Raw genomic sequence first — 21,088 nt, forward strand, 5'->3', positions numbered from 1 at the left:
AAAAAAAAAAAAAAAAAAACAGTCTTAAAGTGTGTTCCTCACAGAGGGCAAAAGGCAATGCAAAACCAAATTAACTCTAGATCCACAGTGTAAGTTGTCAACCAAAAAAAGTCAGATACTGCACACATTTGAAATTCTACTGGTTTGAGTAATCAAAGTTTATCTTTAAAATGGAACATGTTCTCCTTTCTTCCTCAGGACCCTTAAATCTTTCAGAGTTTGGATTGTTTGCTATACATTCCCATTCTTCCTGGTCAGACTTCTGTGTGACATTTCTGCAGCTGTGGACACGAAGTAATTCCCAGCAAGGCACTGCCAGGTTTTATGATGCCTGCAGGCCTGGGGCAGATCATAGAAACTTAACTACTCACATAAGTCCCTTGATCATTTTCACATCTCAAGACCATGTTCCTAACAACTTCTCCCCCATCTCACCCCCAAGATGCAAGAATTCTGCAGCCCACTATATCAACTTTTCCACTCTGGCTGAGGCTCTCAGTTTATTGGCCTGTTTTTAAAGGCCTGACTCTCTGACATGTTTACCACGCTCCCCACATTAACCACCAAGGAGGCACTGTGAGCAGATGATTCTATTTTTGCCTCTGCTTAGAGAAGAACTCACTAATCTTTGCTCTGAACACACGGCTGGTGGATGGCCTGTCACCACATGGTAGGTGGACGTGGGAAGTGTGGTCTGTTGTGGTACAACATCCACCAACACCTGTTGATGCTACTCAGGCTACAGGGGAAATGGACGTCCTGGTATTAATCGAGACCACGGCCCTTCACAGCAGGACCTCCGGGAGAAGGGACTCCAAGCCCTCTCTAGTTTGTTCCACTCCGTGTTCTCTGTTGTGAATGCAGTACCTGGGTCATAGGACTCACCAGAGAGGCAGTTCTTGAGTGGACCTTCCATTTGTCTTTGAAAGTTGTCTGTAACTCCTCAAGCTCTCTTCCCCTTCTCACTGCTGGACCACAGGTTGTATCTTATGAGTGACACGGCCCTTGGATCTTTGCAAAAGACTCCGGCCCAAAGGTTCTTAACTGATGCCCCCAAACCTTAGACTTCTCTGCTAGAGGTTGGGTTCTCCTGCACAGGCTCCAGCATGTGGGTTTGGCAGTTGTGGCACATAGGCTCTAGAGCACAGGGTCAATAGTTGCCCCGTGGCATGTGGGATTTTCCTGGATCAAGGATCGAACTCTGGTCCCCTGCACTGGCAGGCAGATTCTTAACCACTGGACCACCGAGTCCTAGCCAGTTTTAAGCATAGAGTTCAGTGGCATGAAGTACATTCACGTTGTGCAACCGTGACCACCATTCTTCTCCAGAACTCTTTTTCTTTTCTTTTTTTTTTTTCACTCAGATGGCGTTTTCTCCCTCTTACTCTCCCAGACGGGAGAGAAGAACGATCATCAACGGCCGGTGGCAGCTGCGTCCAGCAGCACCAAACGCCAACTTCATGCTCAGGAGAAAACGCTGCGTCTCTTCCTCGTGGTTTCGGGTGCTCTACACGATCAGAGAAACTTCTCTAGTAACGAACTATAGAAATGATCCCTGAAAGTATAGTCTTCCAGAACTCTTTTTCATCTTGAAAAATGGAAACTCTCTACCCATTAAACAATAACTCTCCATTCTCCCTTCCCCTAGCCTGAGAAGCCACCATTCTACTTCCTGTCTCTATGAACTTGACTAGTCTAGGTACTTGATATGAGTGGAATCATACGGTATTTGTCCTTTTGTGACTGGCTTATTTCACTCGGCATAATGTCCTCAGGGCTCATCCATGGAGCATGTATCAGAATTTTCTTCCCTTCTAGGGTTGAATAACAATCTATTTTTTATTTACTACATTCTGTTTATCCATTCATCTGTCCATCTGTTCACTGATGGACACTTGGGTGTCTTCCACCCTTGAGCTATTGTGAACAACACTGCTATGAACACCAGTGCACAAATCTCTTTTCAATACCTCCTATCCATTTTGTTTTTAAAGATCTACATCCAGAAATGGAATTGCTGGGATCCTATGTTAATTCTAGGCTTAATATTTTTTTTAATTAATTGATTGCTTTATTTTTTGGCTGTGCTGGGTCTCTGTTCCTGCGAGGGCTTTTTTTCTCTAGTGGCGGATGCTATTCTCTAGTTGCGATGCACGGGCTTCTCATTGCTGGATCTTCTCTTGTTGCAAAGCACAAGCTCTAGGGTATGTGGGCTTCAGTATTTGCAGCACGTGGACTCAGTAATTGCGATTCTCCGGGCTCTAGAGCACAGGCTCTGTAGTTGTGGTGCACGGGTTTAGTTGGTCCGTGGCATGTGGGATGTTCCTGAATCAAGGATGGAACTCGTGTCTCCTGCATTGTCAGGTGGATTCTTGACCGCTGAGCCTCCAGAGAAGCCCTATGTTTAATTTTTGCAGAACTGCTCCACTGTTTTCTGGAGCAGCTGCATTTGGAGTTGCAATGCTGTATTTTTCCTTTTGACCGTGACTGAGTGGCTGTCACTTCTTGCTTCTAACCTCAAAAGTGACCTCCGGAAGAAATGTAAGCCCCTCCCTGTGCTCCGGAACCTTGCTGGCCAGCCTGAATGACACATTTCTGATCGGAATGCCTGGCCCTTGTCATCTTGCCCCGGCTTCCTGTTGACTACAAGCCAGTGAGCACATTCTTTACCAGACTTGCCCCGTTATCAACAGATGCTTGTACGGCACCATAAATTCAGTTCGTTTTAATAAATTCCCGGTAGTCCTTACCCAGAGCCCCTTCTCGCCTTATCTCACTCCTCTCTGCCAAGCCTTTTACAATTTATGTGTTTGCTCTTCAGTTCTGTTTTCAGCCCCCTCCAAGTTTCCTCTTTCCCACCAAGTCACTGTGGCCTTTGGGTCTCATTTAAACATGACCTTCTCTGTCTGGAACTCTTTCTCGTTCCCAAGGCCTACTCTTCTCTCCCCAGCACCTTCCATCTCCAGGTTTCCTACCTGCAGCAATTTGTCAAGATCAGGTCCCTGTCATTTGTAGCCTCTGAGTTTTCTCCCTCTGTGCTTCTTTCACACAGTCTTTTAGCTATTTTTCGAGGCCCGTGTTCCAGCTTTGTGGCCGTTTGCTGGAGGAGACGCACTGAACTCCCCTGGGTCCTCCCCAGAGCACAGCGTGTGCTTTCATTGAGAGATTAACTAGCTCTGTAGCTACCCAGGTAAGGGAGAGCTGACAGGTGGCCTGTGGGCTCAGGCACATAGGCTTGGAAGGAAGTTTAGAGATTTTAGCTGAGATGTTGAAAGGGAGACTATAGAGGACAAAGGTGTGCTAAGAAAATGTGATGGTTTGGACACTGGAGAGGACAACCTCTCTGCAGTGGCAGGAGGGGAGATGGATCTAAGGAATGGTGCTAAAAAAGTGGGTTATTTGAAGTAGGTTATTGTACAGATGCACAGAATGGAGAAGGGCAAGGTGAGGAATGAAGGGTGTGTGTGTGTGTGTGTGTGTGTGTGTGTGTGTGTGTGTGAGTCGCTCAGTCGTGTCCAACCCTTTGCGACCGCATGGGCTGTGGCCCACCAGGCTCCTCTGTCCATGGGATTCTCCAGGCAAGAATACTGGCGTGGGTTGCCATGCCCTCCTCCAGGGGATCTTTCCAACCCAGGGATCAAACCTGGGTCTCCTGCCTTGCAGGCAGATTCTTTATCATCTGAGCCACCAGGGATGAAGAGGGAGGATGGAATTTATAAAAGACAAGCAGACAACCATCCTAACAACCCAGGTGAGTGATAACAGTGATTTGGAACAACAGAAACATGAGGAAAAGAGAGGTCGACTTTCATAAAGGACAGCAGAATTGAACTACTAGTTAGTTACAAGGAATAAGGGACTAGGCAACATTAATCACTGATGTTGGCTTTGACTTCTAGAGAGAAAACGATCATTCCCTACATAATGAGGAGATGGAACACAGCAGAGGGGAAGACAGCACCATCCTCGCCACCATCAGTTGTAACTATGACTGAGACTTTGGGTCCAAGGTGGCTTGTGAACAGAGCCCTGGAAGGATTGCCCGGCCACGCTGGGATAGAGTAGGGGGTGGGGGAGCCGCAGGCTACACTTGGAATCTGGAATCTCCCGCCTCTTATCCTCCAGTGGCATTTCCCACAGTGCAGCCTCTGGACCATTTCCATTGACAAAGATAATTGTTACGTGGAACTAAAGTGGGGAGTTCCCCTCGGCCAATGGCTGGAAACACTGGATTAATCCATGGAACACAGGTCTCTCAGAACTGTTCACTTAATAATATGCTTGGAACATCTCCAAGAGGGAAATTTAGTATGCAGTGTTTATTTGACCACAGAACTTTTTTTCCCCCCTTTCTGGAATGTCTCTTGGGACTAGAATATGGAGAACAGGCACTGAAAGGAAACGCTGATCTAATAAGCAGCAGCATTTTACTCCTAAAGAATTCCACATGAAAAACAGGCATTGATAAGAAGAGTTTACTTCACCATTGCAAATTATCAGCGTTACCGCCAGTAATTATTAATCACCTCCCTTTGGAGGTGGTGTGGGAGGGAGTGTGTTTATTCTGTGGCGCTATGGAGAACTGGGGACACAGCCTCATATTTTGCATGTTTGATTCCCTTTTATTCCCACACCTTTCTCTCTGGTCCCTTCCTGTTCCCAAAAGACAACCATTCCATTGTGCTTAATGTGTGTTTTGGGAGGGGGGTGGGTGTTGCAAGTTCTTGCAAACTAGGTATTGTTGTTCACATGTGTTTTCTTTGTTGTTATTCAGTCGCTCAGTCATGTCCGACTCTTTGCAACCCCATAGACTGCAACACATCAGGCTTCCCTGTCCTTCACCATCTCCCAGAACTTGCTCAAACTCATGTCCATTGAGCCAGTGATGCCAGCCAACCATCTCATCCTCTGTCATCCGCTTCTCTTCCTGCCCTCAATCTTTCCCAGCAATAGGGGCTTTTCCAGTGAGTTGACCCTTTGCATCAGGTGGCCAAAGTATTGGAGCTTCAGCATCAGTCCTTTCAATGAATTTCCAGGGTTGATTTCCTTTGGGATAGTCTGGTTTGATCTACTTTCTGTCCAAGGGACGCTTCAGCTCATGCCAATGGTTGTGTCATATCACTCATTTATCCTTTAGTTTCTTTACTTCACACTACACTTTGAAGCTCCATCATGACGCTGTGCACCCATCAAGTCTGTTACCTCCAACTGCTGCCTGTCATTCAACTGCTGCAGTGGACATCCTTTTCTGGGCCCTTTCTGGGCCTGTGCATGCATTCTATGGGCTGTATGGCCTGCTTTTAAGACCGTAAGAAAGAGAGATCTTTGTTCCCTGGGGCCACATGTAGTAAAATGTTATTAATCCATGACCGTTTTCCAGTCCTCTGTCTGGGTCTTGGCCTTTCAATACAGTATCTCATGTGACTATCCCAAGAACACTTCAAGTTTACCTGACCTAATTGCATTAGCTTCAATTTATTGGGGTGACCAAAAGGTCTGTTTTGGACTTGAAGGACTTTTTGGCCAGTCCAATATTTGGAAACATCAGTGACTTTAAGACAAGAATGACATGTGGTTAGTAAGAGGTAAGCACGGGGGAGGGCAGGTTCTCCTTGTTATGCACATGAGTGCTCAGTTATGTCCAACTATTTGCAACCCTATGGACTGTAGCCTGCCAGGCTCCTCTGTCCATGGAATTCTCCAGGCAAGAATAGTGGAGTGGGTTGCCATTTCCTCTTCCAGGGGATCTTCCTGACCCAGGGATTGAACCTCTGTCTCCTGCATTGGCGGGCAGATTCTTTACCACTGAGCCAACTGGGAAGCCCTTGTTAATCCAAAGCCATTTCCGTTCCCCTGTCCCCTTGGTTGCTCCTTGGACACTCCGCGCACTCCTGCCTTAGGATGATGGCCCTAACAGCAAGGCGTGCCATTGTTTACTGTCCTGCTGGAGTATAAGGTTCATGAGGACAGGAACTCTGTCTCTTGTTTGCTTGGATACTCCCAGGGCCTAGACTGCACAAAAAGTGCTCAGGAACTATTTACTGAATAACCAAAGGAATCTCCATTGAATATGCGCCTTTCAGGACAAAGTTGTCCCCAATAAAACCTCAAACGGGAAGGTCTTAGGTTTTGGTGATTTTGGTAATTAGTATTATTTCCCTGGAACATAATGAAAGGACTTGGGGGAAGTCTTTCATCCTAAAGTCAAGCATTTGGGTGGCAGCATCTGTAATCTTTCCCCATCTGTGACTTATGAGCCATCCATCCAGGAATTAGCCCATAAAATATAGAATTGATTTAATCCCACATCAGACCATCTTGGGACCCATAGATAAGGTGAAGGGCAGACTCTTACGATGCACTCCACTGGGCTGGGCTCTGCTCTCAGACCATTGGTTTCTCTCCCCAGGGAAACCTTTTCTCTAGCCCTACTCTTAGGGGTCTGCCTAAGGTGACAGAAAGAGCACTGGATTGGGAAGCAGAGCTGGGTCTGGTCTGAGCTCAGCTCTTCCCAGCTGTGGGACTAGAATGAGTGATTCACCATCATCCTCACTTTTAACAGGTACCCGAGCGCCTGCCTGCCTCCCAGGCTGATGTGAAACCAAAGGAACTGTTAGTGGTCTCCACCAGCATGGCCCCCACCCCTGCAGGGAGTAGGGATCCTGATCATGATGCCTCAGCCCCTCAGGGTGGGCTTTCAAAGGTCCTCTTGCAGCCACCTGCCATCCCAGAGGGGTGCCCACTGCAGGAGCCCTAGCTAACTCTGGGGTGAATTTCCCCACTTCTGCATGTGGATATTCTCTGGCCTTTCATGCCTCCTGCTGCACAGGGGCTGCTCCAGGGCAATGGCCTGTGTTCAAGTGCTGCCCACACAATCATCTCACCTCTGGTGACCTCTGTTTTCCTAGCTATGAAATAGGGGTGTTTGGCTAGAATGATCATTGTTAAGCTTCCTTCTGTTCCTGAAATACTATGATCTGTGCTTTAATTTCCATCCCTTCACTGCCCCACCTCTTATTTTTCCCCAGCTGTGTCTAAAATTCTTTGGCCATTAAATTCTCCTTTCTTGACAGTTCCACATCTGGGCTTTCTAATAATACCTAGCCCAAGACAGCACATTCCTCGGGTGGCATGGAGTTCCAGGCCACACTGTCTTTTCAGGGCTCATTCTAGCTCTTGCCAAGCCCCTCAATTCATATTCTGAGTTCACACATCATTGAGGGAGAGGAGGTTTTGCTACATACTCTCACACAAATATATGTCCTGCACATATTCTATGTAATAGTAGGCATATGCGCGCGCACACACACACACACACACACACACTTCCTTCTGATGCCTGCAAATCTACACACTTGGGCATAACTGTGTGGGCGCAAATATTCTGGGACAGCCAAATGACTATTTTAATGTTTCTTTGTCCCTGCGGTGCCATCTAACTATTTATTTAGTAGCTTGACGCTGTTTGCATCAACAACTTTGCCTTATAGGCTCTTCTTCATGTTTATGATTCTTACTGTGAAAAAAATTGCTTGCCTAACATCTGTTCTGAATTTGTTTTTTCTTCCTTTTTATTTATCTGTTCCCTAGTGAATTAAATTTGCACCAAGGACAGTAACTCGAATTGGAAACTTCAGTGTCCTTCAGGATTTCTGTACACTTCAATACATCTCTTAATTACTCTATTTTTATTGTTATGAGATATACATATATATTCATGCTCACACGGGCAGATTGGTTTGTAGCTTACCTCTGCCTGTCCCCCTCTGGGGAATAAGTTTTATTAACTGAATAAATTAAATGGGCGGGTGTATCCAATAGAGTAGAGAGGTTTATCATTATAGGTTTGCTTCAGATAATTTTCCCCCATTGCTGCCCAATTCCCTCCTTTAGCCAAGCTCTGTTTGGGAGAAAGCTTGACTAGAGCTTGACGCAGCCACAATTCACCAAGAACTAGAAGGGCCCTTTGTCTTCCAGGCCCACTTATGTGAACTCAGATCTGATTCCTTATTAAGCCTCTGTTCTCACTACTTAGAAACCCACACAGGGACCACGCAAGCATGTTCACAGCGGTAGAAGGTCCCTAACGAAGAGTAATGAGACCTGCTTTTCCACCCGATATCTCTGCCAGGTGAATAGACTGTGACCCCCAAGACTCAAGGAACTGGCCCCAGTTCTCATTCCAAATGCAAGGCGCTCTCTACCATCAGATCATCACTCGTTTGGGGAGGGCTCTCCGTTCCTCCCCTCTTTCTGAGCTTTCCCACACTCACTTCCGTCTGTGTCTGTGACTTCAGATGGCACAAAGACTGACAAGACGGTACCCCCGCATCTGAAGGACTAGCTCCCTCTTGGCCCTGCCCCAGACATTGTCCACTCAACAGATAGTTTGGTTTCCGTGGAGTGTCTATCCCTGGGCTGATGGTGGTGGGAGAAACTGCTCCACTCTTCTTCCCAAAGTATCACTCATATCTCTTTTCCTGAAGAAAATCTGGCACCTAATTTAGAAGAGAAACACAGACCTGGGCTAAGTCATGCAAGAATGCTGGGTAACGAGGGATTGAATATGCCACATTGAACAGACAACCTGAAGCCAGGAATTGGGTAGAATCATGGGCCAGTGAAAGCAGAGAAGGCTTCCAGGAGGAGGCAGTAGTCAAGTACAGTCTGGAATAATGGAGAGATGAGGAGGAGAAAAGAACAATGGTCTACCCAGTGAGAACAGTCAGAGAAGGACCTTAGGGTGGGATGGTGGGAGGAGGGGTAGCTGATGGCTAGAGATGGAGACACAGAAAGGGCGGCCAGTTGCTGTTAGGTGACCCTGAAGGGACGCGGAAGGCTCTCTGCTGACCTCACTCTCTGTTGGAGCAAGATCTTGGTGCCAACACATCAGGAAATCCCTGATTCAAACGAGATCTCTGAGAGAGCCGTTGGCTTGCAACAGGAGCCTGGCTCACCACGGTGACCCCACACACAGCCAGACCTGGGATGACCACAAATATTAGCACTCAGGTGAAGAAGCCAGTAGGGTGGACACAAAGGTGATGGCCCTGCCAAGCGGTAGAAGAGAAAGACAAAGTAAGCCACACATTTCAGAGGGATGGGGACCAGTGACTTCGAGAATGCAAGATAAAGGCCAGTAAAGAGAAACGGGTTCAAGTTTGGCTTCAATCTGCCAGTAGCAGGAACTGAGAACCCGGGAGAATAAGAAGTGATTTCTTAGAACTAGAAAGGCAGCCACAGAATCGTCTTCCCAGTTACCTGTTGGTACGAGGTGCTCTGCCAGCTTCTCGGGGATGAAAGACAAACAAGACAGGGCTTTGTCCTCAAAGAACTCACAGAGTAGTGAGGAGACTGTCAAGGAAGCCCAAGAAATAAAACAGTGAGATGCAAATCAATAGATGAATGGACAAGATGCCATGGAAACTATGGGAAATGAAGGGTCCGAGAAGACTCCACAGAAGAAGCGACAGGTGACCTGACGGTCAGAAAGGTTTTTCAGATAAGATGCAGATCAGGGCTTCAGAGCAACAATCATGTGCAAAGGAATGGAAACATAGAGAAGCAGTGCAAACAAAGGGAACCGCAAATAACAGTTTCATAGCAGCAATGTATGGTTACAGTTCCCAAACTGTGCGCTAAGGCACCCAAAGGTGCCATAGATAATTCACAGGGGCTTCCTGGGATATCTTCAATGTTCATGGTGAACACAGCGACATCTGTGGGTCATGATGAGAACTACTTTCAGGGCAATATGTGCATTCTTTTTTTCAAATGTTTGCTTAGTTGTTAGAACATGTGTTGTTGTTGCTGTTCAGTCACTCAGTTGTGTCCCACTCTTTGCGACCCCGTGGACCTCAGCACGCCAGGCTTCCCTGTCCTTCACTATCTCCTGGAGTTTGCTCAAACTCATGTCCATTGAGTCAATAAAGCCATCCAACCATCTCATCCTCTGCCATCCCCTTCTCCTTCTGCCCTCTATCTTTCCCAGCATCAGGGTCTTTTCCAATGTCAGCTCTTTGAATCAGGTGGCCAAAGTATTGGAGTTTCAGCTTCAGCATGAGTCCTTCCAATGAATATTCAGGGTTGATTTCCTTTAGGATTGACTGGTTTGATCTCTTTGCTGTTCAAGGGGGTCTCAAGAGTCTTCTCTAGCACCACAGTTTGAAAATCAATTCTTTGGTGCTCAGCTTTCTTTATGGTCCAACTCTCACATCCATACATGACTGCTGGAAAAACCATAGCTTTGACTATACAGACCTTTGTTGGCACAGTGATGTCTCTGCTTTTTAATACACTGTCTAAGTTTGTCATAGCTTTCCTCCCAAAGAGCAAGCATCTATTAATTTCATGGCTTCAGTCACCATCCATAGTGATTTTTGAGCCCAAGAAAATAAAATCTGTCACTGTTTCCACTTTTTCTCCTTCTGTTTGCCATGCAGTGAAGGGACAGGATGCCATGATCTTCATTTTTTTAATGCTGAGTTTGAAGCCAGCTTTTTTACTCTCCTTGGTGGAAGAGGAGTGGGACAAGGAGAGAGTTCCTACAGGGTTCCTAATTGCAGTTAAGAAGCTTGGACTTTTTTGCTTCAAACATTGGAAAGTCATAAGAGGTTTGCTGGTAGTGGGATAGCATGGTCAGTTTCTGTTTCACAAAGGTAGACTTAGCCTTGATGGGGCTGTTGGTCTGGGACCAGCAATCCGTATAGGGAGCTACTTCAGTGTCCTAGTGAGAGAGATGGGCCTGGGCTTGGGGGCTTAAGAGGTTGGGCCTAGATACAGCCTGCTCCACTAACATTACAGAACTCCTATAATACATTCAACCCTGTAATACAAATGTTAGACCTCAATGTTAGAAAAAGACCAGATCCTTGCATTTAAACCACTCACAACCAAGTAAAAATGTAGCCAAGAAAAGAGCTACAGTTAGTGGAGTACTGCTAGAAGTTAACCTGGCAAGATAGAAAGAGAAGACTGATCCCGGGAGGCAGGGGACCAGCATGTGCAAAAGCCCCCATGGATGTGAGAGGTGATGGAGCGTGTCAGGAAGAAAGGTTGATCATTGGTGCTGGCTCTTGAGTGGTGGGCAATAGGGAGGGATGAGGCCAGAAGCAAGGCAGGGGCCGGGCTGTGAAGGATGTTTGCACAATGCGCTCAGGACTCCCAAAGTCTTTCGTGGAGACGAACCACTGAAGGAGCTACAATCAGATTGGCTTTTTTTTTTTTTTTTGACCGCAAGAGGCACACAGCATTTTAAGTTCCCTGACTGGGGATCGAACCCAAGTCCCCTGCAGTGGAAACACAGTCTTAACCCCTGGACCACCAGGCAAATCCCCAGACTTGCCTTTTACAAAGCCCTGGTGGATAAACAGAATCAGGGCCCATGTGCAGATAAGTAGCTGGTCAGGAAGAAAGTCAGAGGGGTGGAGGCATACATCTGAGTGCAAGGTCCAATGTCCAGCTGGGAAGTGAAGAACCAGAGAGTCCACCAGCATCTGAGGGCAGGAGAGGAGAGCCGATCCGGCTCCAAGTATTGCAGAGAGGGAAAAGGCTGACTCAGTCCTTGTGGCTCCGAGGGGCTCTGTGAGGTCAGGGTCCGCCCCTGGGCACCAGCACCCCAAGGCTTCCCTGGGCAGGTAACGCATACCCTGATCTGAGCGGTAGGAAGTAGCCAGAAGAAAGCAGCTTCCGACTCCAGGGACCTATGTCTGTCACTGGCTCCTCAAGAAAAGCGTCCCCAGCAACTTGAGTGGGCTCCGCCTCTCTGCTAACTCAAGCCTGCCTTGTTCTAATGACAGATTCAGGTTGCTAATGAGAAAGGGCAGGATGCTCTGCTGAGCCAAGCTGGGAAGGAGCCGCAGGACTGTGAGGCCATGGTTTCTCTGCAGGACTGTGGGCCGCCCAGCCCGCCCGGGGCCCACTCCCAGCCTTGGATGCCTACTTAGCTCCCTTGGAACATTTTAGAGACTGATCACTCACGTGGGATCTCTAGCACTCAACGCCCACCCTTCCCCACTGAGCTGCCCACCACCTTCTCATCCACAGTCCGGGTCAGAGGTCAGACTGAAGGCCAGGACGACAGTTACCCTATTAGCCTCCTCAACCTGCTGGGACGTGGCCCTGACACCGAGGCAAGGAGTCATCTGATGCTCACTGTTTAGCAGTCGTCAGATGCTACAGGCCTGCATCTTTGGAAAAGACCCTGATGCTGGGAAAGATTGAGGGCCTGAGGAGAGGGGACGACAGAGGATAAGATGGTTGGATGGCATCACTGATTCAAGGGGACATGAGTTTGAGCAAACTCAGGGAGATGGTGAAGGACAGGGAAGCCGGGCAGGCTGCCGTCCATGGGGTCACAGAGAGTTGGACACGACTGAGCGACTGAACACCAACAAAAGAGGCCCCCATCAGTTCTTCAGTCTCTACCTGGAAACCTGAAGTCTCCGGAAGCACATTCAGGTTCTTTGTGCTAAAGCAAGGGAAGGGAGTGGCATGTCACCTGACCTCCCGGGGACACTTCTCACCCAGCTTCTTCACTCCCTACAAAGTGACACCAGCAATCACCCAACCCACCCCCCATGAGCAGGGGCCTTCACACCTGATTGAGAGGTTATCATGGCCATCATTTGCCTAAAACCTTACTACAGACAAAGCATTCTCTTGTTTCTCATCTGACCCTCATAACAGCCTCTTTATCCAGGAAATTGGCTCAGGAAGGTTGTGGTTTGCTCAAGGTGACACAGCTGTTAAATCACAAGGACATGGCCTTGAACCTGAGTTCTGACAGCTGCACCACTGCCAACGCCCTCCTCAGCTCTTGACAAGACAAACCTCTTTTTTTTTTTTCTTATTACAAAAGCACTCACTGAAAACTAGTGGAACATTGAAGAGATTTGTTTGTTATTCAGTCGCTAAGTCACGTCAGACTCTTTTTGTGACCCCACGGACTGTAGCCCACCAGGCTCCTCTGTCCATGGGATCCTCCAGCTAAGAAAACTGGAGTGGGTTGCCATGCCCTCCTCCAGGGGATCTTCCTGACTCAGGGACTGATCCTATGTTTCCTGCATTGGCCAGCAGATTCTTTATCACTGCACTACCTGAGAAGCCCCTATTAAAGACACACAATGTGAAAAGTAAAAGTCCCCATGATACGCACCGTTAGCTAATGCATCTTCCTCCAGAGTTTTTTCAGGAATACTGTTAACATACGTGAGCCTGGTGCCTGACAGTTTGTGCTCAATACGTGCTTGTTGAACGAGCTAACCATCAAATGGACTATTATTTATTTCCACAACTGTATGTATTATTTCCTAATGTGCTTTGCCATTCAGCTGTTGACTTAGACATCTTTTCATACTGATGCTTGTAGGTACCTCCAGATCAACCACCCTTTATAGCTCAGCCACCCTAGCAGGGGCAGGCCTTCTAGAACAGAGCCAGGCAGCCCACAGGCTAAAAGCAGCACTCCACCAGGCCTCTATTCCCAGAAGACAATTGTGAACGATTTTGATTGAACCAACTGGTCAGTTTTTTAAAAAAAAATAAGAAAACAACTAGTTAAACAAGTCAAACAAGTATTATTTTTGTCTGCACAATACTTCACTGATTTGCCTAAATTTTCTTTTCCACCAGGTGCTTCAGAGTTGAGTAAGAACATTCTTATATGCCTAAATAAGTATAAATGAGTAACTGGCTAAGAATTTTTTGCCCCCTAAAGTGATGATCCATACATTTCAATTAGAAGGGAGCAAGAAGTTACCTTGGGCTGGGGTGGAGGGTTGTTTCTGGGCCATTAAACAAGAAGCTGCTCTGACTTTCCACCTTTAAAAGACACAGTCTGCACAGCTAGAAGTCTGGCTGTTCACACACCTGCTCGGCCTGGGGAAGAAGTGTCACTGGTATAGACAATGGCGAGGTCATGGCCATCGTCTTGACATCATCATCATCGTCGTCATCATCATGACGGCTCTGGAGCCGTCAGATTGGGATCAAATCCCTATCTTGGGCAATTACTTAACATCGCTAACATCTCTTAACATCTCTTGCCAGTTTTCTATTCTGACAAGTGGGTATAGTAACTACCCCATCCATTTCCTATGAGGATTAAATTAAATCCTACAGGCAGTGCACTCAGAACATGGCTGGTAGTAGTAAGCACTCAATAAACACTGACAATTGTGCTTATCAAAGATTCTGAGAAGGGTCTTCAAGTCATTCAAATACTTCACTGATTCCACTGTTAAGAGGATGTGTTTTCAAGCCCTATAGTTGTTCAATTGCTAGGTCATGTCCGACCCTTCACAGCCTCATGAACTTTAGCATGTCAGGCTTCCCTGTCTTTTACCATCTGCTGGAGTTTGCTCAAACTAATTTCCATTGAATCAGTGATGCCATCCAACCATCTCATTCTGTCATCCCCTTCTCCTCCTGCCTTCAATCCTTCCCAGCATCAGGATCTTTTCCAATGAGTTGGCTCTTCACATCAGGTGGCCAAAGGATTGGAGCGTCAGCCTCAGCATCAGTCCTTCCAATGAATATTCAGGGTTGATTTCCTTTAGGACTGACTGGTTTGATCTCTATGCCCTATAGAAAGTAGACTTAAAATTCAAAGACCATTATTTAACTTCCTTTTTAACTCATAAGAACTACAGGATTTAAAGCAGAGTAAACTGCTGAGATTGTGTGGTTTTACTCCCACGTTTCAGGGGCAAGGAAGCTGAAATGCAGAATTTCCGGAGTCCACCTATAAGGCTTGTATGCGTAAGCAGCAGAGCTGGGTGATCCTGGATCCTGACTCATGGCCCTAGGGCACGAGGCTTTGCAGTATTCCACCCCCTCAGGGCTTCTTGTTGGCTCAGATGGTAAAGAATCTGCCTGCAATGCAGGACACCCAGGTTCGATCCCTAGATTGGGAAGATCCCTGGAGAAGGGACTGGCTACCCACTCCAGTATCCTTGCCTGGAGAATCCCATGGACAGAGGAGCCTGGTGGGCTATAGTCCAAGAGGTCACAGAGAGTCAGATATGACTTTCACCCCACCTCAGGAGGCAGTAACATGTGGCCATACATTCATACCAGTGTACAAAACTGAAATCAGACCCTCTTTTATTTATTTATTTATCTATTTGTCTTTGTTGGGTCTTAGTTGTGACAATGGCACCCCGCTCCAGTACTCTTGCCTGGAGAATCCCATGGACAGAGGAGCCTGGTAGGCTGCAGCCCATGGGGTTGTGAAGAGTCAGACATGACTGAGTGACTTCACTTTCATTTTTCACTTTCATGCATTGGAGAAGGAAATGGCAACCCACTCCAGTGTTCTTGCCTGGAGAATCCCAGGGATGGGAGAGCCTGGTGGGCTGCCATCTATGGGGTTGCACAGAGTCGGACACGACTGAAGCGACTTAGCAGCAGCAGCAGTTGTGACATGCAGGATCTTCACTGAGGCACGCGGACCAGAGCACGGGGGCTCAGTAGTTGCAGTTCATGGCTTAGTTGCCCCAAAGTATGTGGGATCTTAGTTTCCTTACCAAGAATCAAACCCATGTCCCCTGCATCGGAAGGCAGATTCTTAACTGCTGGACCACCGGGGAAGCCTCCGAGATCAGAGCCTCTTGGGAAAGTATGTTTTGAGAGGCAGAATGGCATTAGGTATTCACAAGATTGAAAAGGAAAAGGAATACCTTGCAATATTTAGGACTTCTGGATTACAAATGATAGAAACCCAGCTCAAACACACTTAAAAGTGCAAGCTAATTTAAGCTTGAAAGATGCAAGGAACACTGCAGGAAGCATACCTTGACCTGGAGTTTGTGCCAGCATGTGGTACAAAGATGGCCACTGACTGTTCTGGGTTCATATATTCCTACTTAAGCATGTTCAGGAGAAAAGCAGAGCTTTTCTCAAGCAGCCTCCAAGTATACACTTACACATACACCCAGTGAAGGATTCTGACTGGTCCTGACTCAGTCATGCACCCACCCTGTGGACCAGTCACTGTTGTCAAGGAGATGAGATACCATAATCAGCCATGCCTGATGGTGAGTCCACCCCCGTGACCAGAAGGGCAGGCTCTGTCATCGACAGCTCCTCCAGAACTGGTGGAATGGGGGAGGGTGCTTCCTAAAGGAGGGCTGGGCAGACAAAAACAGGTCAGCCACCCAGACATCCAAAAGGAAAAACAAGCTTCCCTTAAATGTTTCTCTGATCAAGATCTTTCCAGGAGCTCCTCAAGCTACAGATGAGTGTTAGTATAAATATAAATCCATAAGATTACACAATTTACATGTAAAATGGGGCCAGTTTTCTCACGAGGTTCATAAACCAGCTCTGAAGCAATTCTAAAGAAATGGTGACAAAATTGTTTTTAGCATTAGCAACATTACTAGAAAAAAGCTCAAAGGCTCCCAAGGTGCTCACTTGGAAGGACAACTTTCATTTGAATGTAGAAGTATTATTTTGGGTTTTTTTTCTTTGAAAATTCAGATTATATGGACATAAGTTTGAGTAGGCTCCAGGAGTTGGTGATGGACAGGGAAGCCTGGCATGCTGCAGTCCATGGGGTGGCAGTCAGACACGACTGAGCAACTGAACTGACTGATGTAAAATTATTTTGGTAATAACTAAATCAATACAAATGAATCGTTACCAAAATACATGTGCATCTCAATGTAAATGCTTTCCTTTTAGAACTAAGAGTTTAGGGAAATGAGAATCACAGCGTGAGCTTTAGTTAAATCTAAAGCAGTGTATACCTATGGCTGATTTATGTTCAGGTTTGACAGAAAACAACAAAATTCTGTAAAGCAATTATCCTTCAATTAAAAAATTAAAAAAAAAAAAAGCAGGGTTTTTAACATGGGGCTTGTGGGTCCCCCAGTCTGGTTACTGTCAATCAATTGTCAGTACTGGTTACTGGAGAGCTTATTAAAGTTAGAAGGGACTGGGTCCCATCCCAGAGATTCTGGTCAAGAGGTCAGGCATCACTACTTTTTGAATGCTTGGCCAGTGCTTTGACCAGTCCTTGAGGCTGAAACCATTGCCCTAGAATAGCATTTCTTGAATTGTGGGAGTAGTCTTTTACATCGGAATCCAAAGAGCCTGTTCAGATGCAGATTTCTGGGTGCCTCCCAGCCTACTAGATCTGCTCTGGGGAGGAGCAGAGCTGTGGCTATAGTTTAAGTGCCCAAGTGACTTTTGAACATTTGATTTTTTTTTGAGATAATTATAGATTTACAGGAAGTTACAAAAAGAAATGTACAAAAAGATCCTGTATACCCTTGACCCTGTTTCCTCCAATGGTTACCTCTTGCATAACTACAGTACATTATCAAAACCAGGAAATTAACATTGATACACTCCATAATGGGCTTCCCAGGTGGCTCAGTGGGTAAAGAATCAGCCTGCAATGCAAGAGACGCAGGTTCAATCCCTGGGTCGGGAAGATTCCCTGGAGGAGGGCATGGTAACCCACTCCAGTATCCTTGCCTGGAGAATCCCAAGGATGAGGGAGGCTGGCAGGCTACAGTCCATAGGATCGCAGAGTTGGACACAACTGAAGCAACTGAGCACATACAGCATGATCCATAACACTTATTCAAATTTTATCAGACTTTCAAGCCTTCGTGTGTGTGTGTGTGTGTGTGTGTGTATGTAGAATCCTCTGAAGTTTTATCAGATGTGTAGGTTTGTGTAATCACTACTGTACATTAAGATACAAAACCAGTCACCACAAGACTCTCCTGTGCTGCCTTTTACAGTCATACAACCCCATCACAACCCCCGCATCCCTAGAGTTTAGAATCTACTCATCTCTTTTCCTTTAGAAACAACTAATCTCACTGCTGTTTCAAAAACATACAAATGAAATCATATAATATGTAACCTTCCTAGATTGGCTTTTTTCATTTCAGGTGTCAAAGAATCCCTCAAATTTCATTTTAAAATGCTGTGAATGGGAAATGTCTTAGGGAAATGTCCACAGTTTTTACCAGATTCTCAAAAAAATTCTATGACATGCCTCATAAAGTTTATAAAAGCATTGGTTCATGGTTTTATTGGATTATTTCTGGTCTTCTTGGCTAAAATCAATAATAAAAAAAAAAACTAGTGAATATTTTTTCTTCTACCACATCTGTTGAATTCTTGTGTCCCAAAGATTTCTCTAACAGTTTGGGAAATATGATCACTCAGATGAATATTTCTGAGTGCCTGACATGTGCTAGACAAATATTATTTTTTCCCTAGTTAGTAAGAAGGGGAAGAGTTAAAACATTAAGGACACTTTTAGCTTATGAAAAGCTCTAAGTAACTAAGAAATCAGAGCAAACTTTGAAGCTTTCATGCCATGTGACTTGAACTGCTGTGCTCTTTACTGCTCTGAACTGGATGTGCCAGTGATCAAATAACATCCTGAAGAATAATCCTATACACTGAAAACATGGCATTATGCAGTGGGGCTACCTGTCATCACTCTGGTTGGCTTTATACAGGAGGAGCCTGGTAGGCTGCAGTCCATGGGGTCACTAGAGTCGGACACGACTGAGTGACTTCACTTTCACTTTTCACTTTCATGCATTGGAGAAGGAAATGGCAACCCACTCCAGTGTTCTTGCCTGGAGAATCCCAGGGACGGGAAGCCTGATGGGCTGCCGTCTATGGGGTCGCACAGAGTCAGACACGACTGAAGTGACTTAGCAGCAGCAGCAGCAGTCAAGTGCTCATAGCTCCTCCAGGCATGCTTATCCCTGGGCAATTGTCGAACTGATTCCTCTGCTTGCCACACCCTCACTCCCCTTTGCCACCCACCTATCTGGACTAATTCTTGCCCTTCCTTTGAAACTCACTTTAGGAAGTACCACCTCTAGGAAGGCTTCATTCTCTCTTCTCCAGGCTTTCATTGGGCTGTGCCCAATGTCACCCAAGCTTGCCAGATGTCACAGTGCATGGTGATTACTTAATTGCTACTGCCACCAGGCTCTGAGACCCTTGACGGCTATGACGGGGTCTTGGATGCTTTTATGCCCCCCTGAACTTCAATAAATAGCAAGATCTATTTAATAAATAAACAACAGTATGTCCTTAAACAGCTTCCCGTTGGCATTCACCACTGCTGACTGCCTGACTTTCCTCCATTTCTTTTTTTTTTCTAAGATTTTTTTGATGTGGATCATTTTCAAAATCTTTATTGAATTTGTTACAATATTGCTTCTGTTTGATGTTTTGGGGTTTTAGCCCCCAGGCTTGTGTGGTCTTAGCCTCCCCAACAAGGGATTGAACTCATATCCCCTGCATTGGAAGGCTAAGCCGTAACCACTGGACCACTAGGGGAGTCCCTCTGTGTCTTCGTCAGCGTCATAGCATCTCTTAAGCGCCTTCACGTGGAGGTATATAGACCCAGCTGTTCAGTCTTTCCCCAGCAGGCTTCATCGTCCCTGGATTCTCACAAAGGTTTGCCAATACACTTTAGGCTTTTTCCCAAGGATCAGTATATACAAGTCGCTGATCTTCTCTTGCTAGAATGCTTGTCTCCCCAATTTTGGAAAATAGGGACAACACTGACCTGTACCATTTTCCTTCTTGGGCTTACTACTGGATCCTATAAATTCTTTATTATTGTGTTTAAACTTACAGATCTGTCTTTCCCATCAAGGGGGTGAGTTTCCTGGGGCTAAACACTGTCTCTTATTCATCCCAGAGTCTCCAGGGACTGGTACCAGGTGGGATTCCATAAATGTTTGTGGAATGAAGTTTGGTGTTAGGTCATCAGAGCTCTGCTGTTCCTCATGCTTAGCACATGCATTTCCTCATCTTCTCCACACCTTTACTCCCTATTTATCCTTGATCCCTGATTCTAAGCCACTGAGAATTCTTTATGGAAAGGAGAAGAGAGCAGATAAATACAACATTTATCATTTTAAAGTAATTTTAAGTTAAACATTTTAAAGCAATTCTCTTCTTCCTCCCAGGTACTATCTTGGTCGTCTGATGTTTATTGTTATCTCTGAGCCAGACATGATTGAGCAGGTGTTGGTTGAGAAGTTCAGTAACTTTACCAACAGAATGGTATGTAATTTTCTTTCTGCATATGGATGGAGGGGGAATCCTTCTAAGATGCAAGGACCACACGTCACATCTAACAGGGACGTGATTGGGCCTCTTACAGGGTTTAGATCAGTTCAACTCAAAACTGAGCTCCCCAGTGAATTCGAGTTTTCAAAAGAGATGGACTGTTGCAAAAGAAGAGCGTTTACATTTAAAAAATGCTTCAAGAAAGCAAAAGCTCGAGAGAAGTGGTAGCTGATAAAAATGCTGAAACCGGGAGGGTTTTTAAAGCTGTGTTCAAAGCTAGAGGAATCCAGAGAGCATAGGTCAAGCGTTTGAGGAAGACCAAGGAAGGTTAATAAATATCAGAGGGAAAGTAACGTTTCAAGACTCCTGTGCTTACATCTTTCCCAGAGAGTATCAATGTCTTAAGATTGGAAAAGGAAGACAAGTAACATGATGAGGGAAATTCATCCCCAAGTAACAAGTCTCTAACCCACTAAAGGAGGTATATATTCCATCTTTTTTTTTTTTTTTTTTGCAAAGTACATATCCTACTCTTTGTCTTTGATGAGAAAGCCCAAAGAATGGAAGAGATGACAGAAAATGGCACAGGTCAGGGCTGTCCATATTTTCAAAAAACGAGGAGATAAGGATTCTTATCAACAGCCTTCATGCTGATTTTCAGAAAATAGTCTAAAGTGAATGAATAAACAGTTGCTTGTGAGAATTTAGAGAATCTCTATGTGCCAATCTTTTTTTTTTTTTTGTCAAATTAAACTCATCTTCCATCCTTATAGGAATAGTATTCACTTATAGGAATGTATTCATTCCTATACATTCTTATAGGAATATATTCACTCTTTTGTTGGTTATTTTACCAACCTTTGCACACTTGTGATATACACCAGGCACTGCCTAGGTACCGATTAGAAAGAGATAGAAAACTCAGTATTGTCCTCGAGGAGCTCATAGTCTAATGACAGAGGCAGAGAGGAAGGAAACCAGGATAATATAGAATGGTGAGCATGGAAAACACTGCTCCACC

The 21,088-nt window shown here is 45.7% G+C and overlaps 1 protein-coding gene across 2 annotated transcripts in view; it reads left to right on the top strand.

Moving 5' to 3' along the window:
• TBXAS1 (thromboxane A synthase 1 (platelet)) overlaps positions 1–21,088 on the top strand; it is a 173,616-nt gene that overhangs the window by 58,885 nt on the left and 93,643 nt on the right. For both annotated transcript variants that reach the window (XM_010854945.1, XM_010854946.1), the window contains exon 4: positions 19,965–20,061. In XM_010854945.1, coding sequence (XP_010853247.1) covers positions 19,965–20,061 — 97 coding nt within the window. The remainder of the gene's footprint in view (positions 1–19,964; positions 20,062–21,088) is intronic.

The sequence above is a fragment of the Bison bison genome, unplaced genomic scaffold (genome assembly GCF_000754665.1).
Source record: "Bison bison bison isolate TAMUID 2011002044 unplaced genomic scaffold, Bison_UMD1.0 scf7180017864352, whole genome shotgun sequence".
Taxonomy (NCBI): domain Eukaryota; kingdom Metazoa; phylum Chordata; class Mammalia; order Artiodactyla; family Bovidae; genus Bison; species Bison bison.